This window comes from Brachyhypopomus gauderio, chromosome 6 (assembly GCF_052324685.1).
Source record: "Brachyhypopomus gauderio isolate BG-103 chromosome 6, BGAUD_0.2, whole genome shotgun sequence".
In the NCBI taxonomy this organism is placed as follows: domain Eukaryota; kingdom Metazoa; phylum Chordata; class Actinopteri; order Gymnotiformes; family Hypopomidae; genus Brachyhypopomus; species Brachyhypopomus gauderio.
In genome coordinates this window covers 14,135,229-14,145,837 of record NC_135216.1, presented here as the reverse complement: position 1 = coordinate 14,145,837, position 10,609 = coordinate 14,135,229, and the positions used below count along the sequence as shown (strand labels likewise).

The 10,609-nt window shown below is 42.1% G+C and overlaps 1 protein-coding gene across 1 annotated transcript in view; it reads right to left on the bottom strand.

Annotated features, from left to right (window-relative positions):
* Positions 1-2,083: 2,083 nt before the first annotated feature.
* sdc3 (syndecan 3) overlaps positions 2,084-10,609 on the bottom strand; it is a 20,830-nt gene continuing 12,304 nt past the window's right edge. The window contains exons 2-5 of the mRNA XM_077008947.1: positions 9,594-9,687; positions 7,704-8,443; positions 7,252-7,477; positions 2,084-5,536 (exon numbers count right to left, since the gene is read on the bottom strand). Of these exons, the coding sequence (XP_076865062.1) occupies positions 5,370-5,536; positions 7,252-7,477; positions 7,704-8,443; positions 9,594-9,687 (1,227 nt within the window). The 3' untranslated portion in view covers positions 2,084-5,369. The remainder of the gene's footprint in view (positions 5,537-7,251; positions 7,478-7,703; positions 8,444-9,593; positions 9,688-10,609) is intronic.

Here is a 10,609-nt window from a genome sequence, read left to right as displayed (position 1 = left end):
CCTCTCACAGCTTCACATGTTCTCGAACAGTCTGGATGAAATGGCACATTTTATAAGTCTTCGCAAAAATGCATGATGCTCTGCGCTCTTTAGTGGTCTGCTGTAATCGATAAACACCATTTGCACACAATCCTCCCTAGATGCAAAAGAGCTATATGAATGGCAAAGCAGACGAACTGTAAGTGAACAATAAGATAACTGGAAGGTTTCCAGAGTATGCAGAATGTTCTTCAGCATGTGAGCCGTCAATAGTGTTCCAATGCACTCTTAACTGGCGCTGGGCCAAACCAGCGTGCAGTCATTAAAACACATCGCTGTGCTTTTTTTTGGGAGAGGCACAGTGGTGGTTATTTGTGGGAGCAGGTGGGAATTAGTGCTCTGCGCTGCGGAAACGTTGAATTTGTCTGTGAGGTCATCAGCCAGTTACCCACTCAAGGTCCTGCTTTTTGATGGTCCTGCTGCATTTTGATGGTTCTGTGTAGGCCATAACTAGCCTTTTGTTGTTATTGTTGTCTTCAGTGTGGCCTGAGGCATGTAGTGGGCACGGAGCACGGAGCAAACCTCAACAGGCTGATGAGGCTTCTGGTTGGGGTGTTGATGCATTTCATGCATGCTATTTTCTCAGTGCACATACTGATGTAGATCTCCCATGGCATATTTTCCTGTTTACATCGCAGTCCTGCTGCTTTTAAATCATCCCATATGACAGAAAAATAAGTTCATTAACCACATAAACACTCCTGGTTGCAGGACAGTGCCTTGTAGTCTGAGGCAGTACGACAGTTTTGACACAGTTGTGGCAATGTTAGCAGTAAAAGCATTGTAGCTACAGTACAGCATGGCTATTGCATATTCCGTATTTCAGTCTCACTCTTGCATGAATTACATTGCAGCAGTCTGTAGTGAAAGACCAGTGTGTGGTTGAGTGTAAATCAGCAGCATCACAGCTCTGGAATAGAAATTGTCCTTTAGTCTGGTTTTGCATGACTAAATAGTCTGGTAACTCCTACCAGATGGTGTGTGGCAGGTTGGTGGGGGGGGGGGCAGAGCTAAGCAGATGGTGGCTGGGGTTCATGGGGTCCCTTACTTATGCAGAGGGCTCTCCTCAGACATCTCTCGTCACTAATAGTTGGATGAGCCTTGCAAAGGGTGGGAGGTGTTTCATGTCTGCTGTAATATAAGTATAAGATGTAAAATAATATAAGATGTGATGGGTGGAGAAGAATGGGGGGAAAGGCAGGCATGTTTGAATGACCATACCTTATTTTTGAATTCGTTATTGCTGTCAGTAATAATACATTTATTTTGCTATGCATTGTAACATTTCACTTAATACGGTCCATGGGTACAATTGAAATAATTCATTAAATTAAAGCAACTATCTATTTTAATTACATGCCACAAATCACCAGAATAACGATTTTCAGTCCCCACCTATTTGTGGTAGGTACTGTGCTCTTAATTTTTTAATACAATTTCCAAAAAACCCATGATATTTGTAAAAAAAATTCACTTTGAAAAAAAATTGAAACTCTCCCCAGACGCCACCAGCTGGTTACATAGCAAAAAAAACCCTGGTCCATGTGTTGTATAGAGTAGTGTCCATGACATCATTCCATCACTTATCCAATGAATGTCAGTAAAGTATCCAACCAATAAAAACTGACGAGATACAGATGTACCCAATCAGGTATTTTATTTATAACAGAGTGGCATATTAGTGACAGAACTTTGCTTCCTTATACACAATCCAACTAATGAGAAACAAAATCATTTCTTAAAAATGTGCATGTATAAAACACAATGGGCAACCATCACATCAAGACCACGCTGGTCTGTGACTGACAGACACAGGAAGGCCTACATCTTATTTGGCCATGGGTAAAAAGAGAAACAGGTCACAGGTAGATGAGTAGAAAAAAAAACAGCAAGAAAACACTTGGTCTATTGAGACCATTCAATTTAACACACAGCGACAGCTGCACATTTCCAAGTGAGGGTGTTGGTGTTGGAAAAGTGAGTGAGCACTTGTGTTGGTAGGAAATGTACGGACAGGTGGAATGATTAGTGGGCGGGGGGGGGGCTGTTTTTTGTATTTTTGTTTTTTTTTTTGTTCATGGTGTGCCAAAGAAATTCCGAACACCGTTCTTAGCAATAATCATAAGCTCTTTGTAAGGTACAAGGCTTTCATACAATGTGTATATCTGAACCATCTTGCCATCTGAAGCCTTATGACTATTGTAAGTATCCATGCTTAGACCTAGCAAACATGCTGACTGTAAAAGTCAAAGCATGACCATTGAGTCATTGCTGAGACTGTGATAGCGTGACAGTATTGAGTCACAGGTGTATAATCTCAGGTTTTAAGGAATGCTCTGACCATGGTCATTTTCAGAGGTGCACCTGTGTGTGCGTGCTTTACAATAACGAGTGTGAGAAGACTTCTCCCAGGGGTTCTTTCACTACAGTTAGTCAATAAGCCAACCATTAGAAAAAGAAGTAAGGGATATATCTACTGGACAACTTTTCCTTCTGGATTAGGCTACATAGCTAACCGAAGAAAGCCTGCTCCATTCAGCAGCCCACTCACGATGGACAAAAAAAGAGAGGGGGGGGGGAACCCCAAAACATCAGACATGTTCCAGCCAACACACGGGGGCACACACAAGCATGACCTCATCATACAGGTTAGACTAGAAGATTCAAGCTACAGGTGCAGGTGCACCAATGTGATATTACAATCTTAGATAGATGAACAGCCAACTCACACACCTATGACCCCACCCCAGGAAGCCCCTGCCCCCTCCAGACCCCTTGAAACCTCAGCCCTGCACGCACAAGCGCTCTGTGGCACGATCGAGGATGCTCGCGTGCTCCATTGCTAGAGCTCTTAAGTATTGCAGCTCCATTATGTTGAGCTCTATATATAAAATAGGTGGGTTGTACTGTGTGTTGCAACCCTCCTGCTGTGATATGTGATATGTTTACCCGTGGCCTGCCAGAATGGGCAGCAGGGGACACTGGGGGCCGGCCTGCAGCGCGTCAGCGTTTGTGCCGTGCTCTCTCCAGGTGGTCATGAAGACCATCCACGACGATAGCCACTGCTGCGGCACATAAAACGATATGTGATTCATCAGCCAGTATATCAGCCACATGCGACGGCATTGTCAGAGATTTCAGGACGAGGCAGTGGGGGTCGTATCCCATCCGCACAAGAGCACATGTACATTCTCCCTGCTGAGGGTAACGGCATATGAATGTGTCGATGTTAACAGCTGCATTATTGCTACATCATGCATGTGAACTCTTAACTGTGCAGCCATTCAGTGTGAATCACCCTGATGTACAGCAATTTGAGAGAACAACAGAGCCAAAAGCAGCCGGAAAAACCTTTCTGGCCCTTTCTAGAATTTCAATAATTCTTGCGCTATGTAATGCTGTAAAGGAATATTTCAACAACAAATAATATTTACACAGTTTTCCTCTTGCCCCAGATGTAGTCAGCCAGTCCAGTTATGATTAGGATCCAAATTGTTCTTTTCATTTTGCCCTGGAGCTCCAAGGCCACAAAGGAAGCTTAAGTCCTCCAATTAGCACCAAGCAACCCTCATGCTGAGATCCTTACCTATCCCAACCCTCGCCGAGTTTGCATGAGTCTTTGTGGGTTCACTCATACAAACCACATAAGCATACATAAACATCCCTTATTCATTAGCCATGTTAGCCTTTTAGTTCCCGGTCAAAACTACAAATGCAAATTTGGATCCCGGCTTGTCCCAATTGAGTACATTACACTGTGTAGAAAACTTCATCAGATTTTTTTTTTAAACCAAACTATAAGTCCCCAATATTAAACACAATATTCCTCTGGAATCAAACCTTCTGTGTTTCTCTACACTCAACCTAAATTAAATCCCAAATCCTGATTGCGCAGTCGGAATCTGAATTCAAATTCCAGGTCCCTAGAGTACCACGGACAGGTTCTGGTGGTGAGGTGTACGCGTGAGTGACACACCCACATTAGAAAGCTTGTGCTTTTACCACAAAGGCCAACAAATAAAAAGATGAAAGAATGGGAAATGTTTTCTCTTTCATCAAACGTGATGGAGGGACCACCATGTCCAGCTAAACTCCTCTTTAGCTTCTGTGACATCATGTTGCCATTTGGATTCAGATGTTTAAAGTGATATGTGTAAGAGTGTGTGCAAAGATGTTTATATGTTTAAAGTAAAAGACAATTAAAAACATGATAAATCAACATTAAAAAGAGTTGATATTTACACCAATAAAACTTTTACTGCACAGCTAAATAGATCCTTCACTACTAATATTATCATCTTTTACCTTCCATTCAGAGCTGCTGATATATTACTGATTATTATTACTATTGATAACTAATTGTCTTTGTACAGTACAGAGGAGAGGCTTGTCCTCTGGTTCTTTGCATGCACTCCCTCACAGCAGACATTTCCTCAACATTTGTATGTGCTGTGTTAATTGTACGGTCTTTTTGTTGTTTGTTTGTGTGTGTGTGTGTGTGTGTGTGTGTGTGTGTGGTTTTTTTTTCAAGGTTCCCTGCTCCAAACAAATATTACTAGTCATTTGAGGCCAGCCTTGCTGACATACTCTCACCAGCAGAGGGAGCAGGACTGTGTGCGTGTGTGTGTGTGTGTGTGTGTGGCTGTGTAACTGGGGTAAGGTCACAGATGGCAGCACTGTCATGCCACACAGTCACATACACAATCAGGCACACGCACTGTTCTCTGCCCAAGCTTGGCATCTAGCACCAGGGAAGTGGAAGGCACCACGCAACATTTGACCTTTTGATTTTTGTGACAGAAGTGTGACCGGAGTAGCATGGTCTTGGCATTCATCTTGTCCCTCTCTTTATTCCTCTCTCATCGTTTTGAACCCCTCCCTCTCCGCCCTCCCCGACCCTCCAGGACATCTCGGTTTCTCCTCACTTCCTCCTTTCATACCTCTTGAGTTCTATATTCAGCTAGAGAGGAATATTGTGCAGTTGAAGAGCATGTGTGTCTTTACAAAATGTTTCAGGTCAATTTTATAGAACAACAATCCTAAACATATCAATAGCAACACATACTTAAAAAAGTTTTTTTTTTTTTCCTGTGTATGCGTGGAGTCCCTAGCCCATTCCTCAAAATTCTGTCCATAGCCACTTCCTTTTTTTCTGTTTATCTTTTTTTCCATTCAAAAGAAAGTCCCAAGTCCTTCGAGTGAGAGGCACTCACATGGAGAAAAAGAGGGAGTCAGGAGAGAAAAAGAGTGAGATGAAAGGAGGAAGGGAGTGTCAGAGGGAGAGAAGGCTAGAAGGATGGAGGGATGTGAGGAGAATGGGACGTGGCTGTTCAGGCGTAGAACTCCTCCTGCTTGTCTGGCTTCTGATAGGTGACTGTCGCTTGTTTGGGCTCTTCCAGAGTGTAGCTACCTTCATCTTTCTTTTTCATCCGGTAAACGAGCAACATAACCAGGAATGCAGCGAAGAGCGCGCCCACCACGCCACCGACAATCACCGCTAGAGCAGAAGAAAAAGACGTTATCAACAAATTGCACGTGGTGATTTTTTTTCACTTTTTAAATGACATAGTATGTAATATTGAGACATTCAGTTTAGATCACTAGTACAGTATATACACACACAGAGATGAATGACAGAAAGAAAGGGGACCAGGAACAGATTCCCCACACTCTTTAAAGAGAGGACAGGAGAACCATGTGTGACTCTAAAATGTGCTTTCCCAGCAATAGTTCTAGTTGAGGAGGGGGTCTTAATGATGAAGTACCCACTAATACGCTACCCTAATACGCTTTACCTATGACCGGGATGTCTGTAAATACAAAGGCAAACAGTCCCTCAGTCAGACCCGCTGAGGAGAAAGAGACAACAAGTAAGATGAATGAGTAAGAGAGACAAATAAACAAATAAAGGAAGGAGACAGGTGAGGAGTGCAGTGACTCCACAGCAGGACTAGAACAGGTCCAGTTGACACTCCTCCTTACTATGGTGTTCATGATGATCTATAGACTGTGACAAAATGGTGTTCAGTAGTGCTGCAACACTATTACCATATACTATTACTTGGAAGCCCCTTGGATTGATCTTATTTATTTATGTTCTTAAATGACAGATATATTGAAATGGTTCAGGGGTCTTCAGCTTAAGTCATGGAGATCTTTCAGAGTTTAGTTCCAACAAACCTAGCTTTAATATTCAGTTGTTACTGAAGAGCTTGATTTCATGAAGGATTTATTTCATGTTATATTAAGGTTGGAACTAAACTCCACAAGGAGATAAATCCGAGTTGAGCACTTCTAAAATAATTAGTTACATTGCAGTGTCCACCATAAGCACCATAGAAAACTATTGTGATATGTTTAAGGTCATACTGACATGATGACAGTTTAAAAAGCAGCATGGTTTTACGAACTACAAGCCCTAGGAAAGGATCCCAACTATTAATAATTTCACAGATTAGTCCTGGTTCATCAAAATATGAAGAAGTTAATGGATAAATGGCATGAATGTTTGTTTTTCATCTCAGCTGAGATCTAGAGACAAGACAGAGAACACACAGCATTAAACATTAAAAAAGTGAGAATTCTAGAGACCTTCAGAGAGAAATGACGAGTGAAAAAAAGATTAAATTATATTGTGGAATAGACAGAAGGAAACACAGAGAAGAAAAAATTCTGTCATCACCAAAGTTCAACAGTATAACTGTATTCAAAAGAGCGCTGTCCAACAGTGGTGATCTTGCACAGCAGAAGACCTTAAGAACACCAGACTTGCTCTTGGTATTGTATGTTGCTCAGCATGAAACAAATAATCCCACACAGAAAGCATGCAAAGTTTCCATCAGACGCAAGCTGACATTTCAGGTTTTAACAGATTATTTAGAGAGCTCACAACCTATTTTGATTGGATAAAACATTTTACTTGGATTAAGCTCAATGTATTCGGATATGAAGGTTTCATTTCCAATCGAGCTATGAATCTTATTACGAAAATATAATGAGACTTCACATAAATGTGGCCAATGGCATGGAAGCCTAGGGAAGTAATTTGAGGTCAGATTCTTTCTGCGGAGTGCTGAAAACCTATCCCTGTGCCAAATTCTTCAGTTGTTTATGGAAGACTCAGACTTTTGGACTCTTCTGGATTTAGTGTTGTTAAAAACATAGATAACATTTAGCATTTGAAACAGTTCAGAGGTTAGTAGTTAGTCTTACCTATCAAAACTTCTTTTCTCTCCAGAATGTTTTTCTGAGGAAGTTGAGCAGCTGAACTTCCTGTATCTACTGTGTTGCCAGTCAAATCAGGCTCCACCCCCATGTCTGGTACACCTTTGCCACGCCCCACTTCATTGCCTTGCTGGCCATCCTCTCCAGTCTCATAAACCCCTGTTGGTCCTGCCCCTGCAACTTCATTATTTAATGTTGCATCAGCAGCTATCACCTGAAAGAAAAAAATAAACAGAAGGTTTTATTAAAACTTAATTTATTATTAAACTTAAATGTTTTCATATATTCTGACTAATTCTAAAAAAGATTGAATTTTAAAACGAATTTAAAGTCAGTTTAGTCATTTTATTCATAAAAAGAACATCTGAAAAACTGTCACTCTTTTGAATGGGTCCTTGCAAAATCCCAGGAGACAAATTCAGTCCTCCAAGCTGTGTTACCTGTACAGTAGAGGTTAACACTGGATGTGTGCTGCGTTCAGCAGGAGTGGCCCTGCTAGGTGTGGCCTGCGGTTTCCGTGGTCGCAGAGGGGCAATGCTGGGTGTGGCCTGTGGTTTCCGTGGTCGCAGAGGGGCAGTGCTGAGTGTAGTTAGAATAGTGGTTGGCTGAACAGTACTGGAGGCAACAGTGGAGGGAAGAACTTCGGTCATTGTGACATCCTCTGTGACGTCATCCTCTGTGATGTCATCCTCTGTGATGGTCTCCTCTGTGCTAAACAAATCAAAAGGGGACGACTCCTTGGTGGTAAATAGATACTCTTCTTCTTCTGTGGTGTTAAGGATCTCTATGTCAGCAGGCACAGTTGTCTCAGCCAGAGTGGGGGAAGAGTCTGTGGTCACCACTGGAAGTGCAGGGATCCTGGGCACAACTGTAGTCCTTGCCCGCTCTCTCTCCTTCACCCGCTCCCTTTCCATCTGAAGCACGCTCTCTGACTCCTGCTCTCTCTCCATCTCCTCCTCGTTCTTTCTCTCCATCTCCAGCTCTGTTTCCATCGTCTCCGTTTCTGTCTCCCACTCCACACTGCCCTCTCGCTTGATTTCTGGCAGTGGAGTGCCGCTCGGCTCTGCGGCTGGAGGGGCTGATGGGATGGCTCCGGTGGCCTGGGTTGTGGACAGCGGGAGAGGCTCTTCTGTGGTGAATGACACTACCATCGCTGTGGGTCTTACATTCATGTCTGGTACTGTGTGCAGAGACACAAAAAAAAGTGGGAGAAAGAGAGAGAGAGACACACACACACACAGAGATCGATATTTTCACCATTTTAATACGACATTTGATATCTTGTTAAACTTGCCTGCATGGTTACCATTGAGCCCTTGAAAAATACTGACCAGAATTTTGAAAATGCTGTTGGCAGCATATAGTAATTTATCAATAACTGGGCAACATTCTGTGCACAGTCCCCATGAGCTACACTGCAACAACACATGCAACTGTAGTTAATTAAACCCTTAAAGGTTTGAGAAAAAACTATGGAAGTATTACTATGGATTGCACACACCTACACACACAGGAAAAGCTTTACATGCCCAGATTCCAGCTGATTAAGTGACCTTATTTACGGCAATGTAATTACTGTCTGCAAATTAGGTGATCACACAGGAAGACACACAGTCACACGCACACGCACACGCACACACACACACCCACACACACACACACACACACACACACACACACACACACACACACACACACACACACACACACACACACACAGTGTTCTTTATTTAGCTTAATGGAGATCTTGTGACAAATGATGTTGGGAACTTTACTCCAGGTCTTCAAGTACAGTGTAGGAGCTGAAACCTTCAGAACTTGTGAAATGTGTGTGTTTGGTGGTGAGTGAGGGTGGGGGGTGGGGGGGTTTGAAAGAGATTGATGAAAAGGTGTTGATAAATCAGCCCAGCTGGAGTGGGCATCAAGAGTCTGTGTAGGGCTTTGAAATAATGCTGCTGTCGCCTCCAAGGCAGTTCACACTCGTCCAGATTCACTGTGATAATGTCCCAAGCTCACACACACACAAGACCTAGAGTTTAACAGAGACCTTCATTGGTCTAATATACTGACGTGTGTCTGTATATGCAGCTTGTTAATCTTAATTTCAACTGTAGAACTCAACTGAGATCATTATCGCTGAACTGTAACTGACGTTAACAACAAAAAAATTACATTCTTATTTAGCACTTTGTTGGAATGTTCCAATGAGAGCAAACAACTCTCCATATGGGGCAAACAACAACATATACATGTACACTGTCACCACACACACACACACACACACACACACACACACACACACACACACACACACACACAAAAAAACTCACAGCCAGAGCCTGAACCAGAGAAAAAGTCTTCATCGTCGTAGAGTTCCACTCCAGAGCTCTCCTCATCTACTGGTATTGAAGAGCTACGGTGTGCCTAGAAGAGAGGAAGAGTGGAAGCATAAATGACAGCTGTAATCTCATAGGTTGTCCAGACCTGTACAGACCTGGACACCCATTCTTTTATCAAAATTATTTAAAAAAAACAAACTATGAATAGTTTAAAATACAATCAAATTTGTCAAGGACTTTCAATGCAAATTCAATGCTGACATTAAGGAAGGAATTGTAAATCATTAAAAGTCTACCTCAGGTGAGTTTACAATAACAGTTTACCTCAGGTAAGTTTACAATAACAGTCTACCCCCGGTACGTTTACACAGTCTACCTCAGGTGAGTTTACACAGTCTACCTAAAAATGTTCAGTTGAGGCAGCTGAATTGTATTTTTTGTTAGCAAATGTATTCCGGATGAATTTTAATTCTCTTGAATGTTGGTAATACATTTTTTTTCCCTTGGCATAAAAGTGTTGAAGTTTGGACTTAATTTACAATTAAATCATATTCGTTCATTGCTCTGTGCGTATGTGTTCCTGAGGATGTGTGAACAGGAGGGTCTAGCGTGGGGAGCCATTTTACAGGGAAGCCCGTTGCTAGGGGCAACCCTTGCCTTTAACCCAGTTTCCCCTCTTAAAGTAGGTTCTAAATCCAGCAAGAAAAAACCTTCGCTCACACCTATGGTGTCAGCACACTCTCAGTCACAAACAATCAAGGGAGGAATCCTAGATTAATGTGAGAGATCACTGAATCCTAGATTAACACTTTAGGTTACCGAATCCTTGATTAATACATTGGATTACTGAATCCCAGATTAATGTGTTGGATTAATGAAAACCAATCATTGCCTAAAGTGTTGCTTTGTGTGGACATTTGATCATATTTATTAATCGATTTTATTTGAAACAAATATTCAATAAACAACACATCTAGGAAGCCTCATAGCTATGTAGCAATCATTAA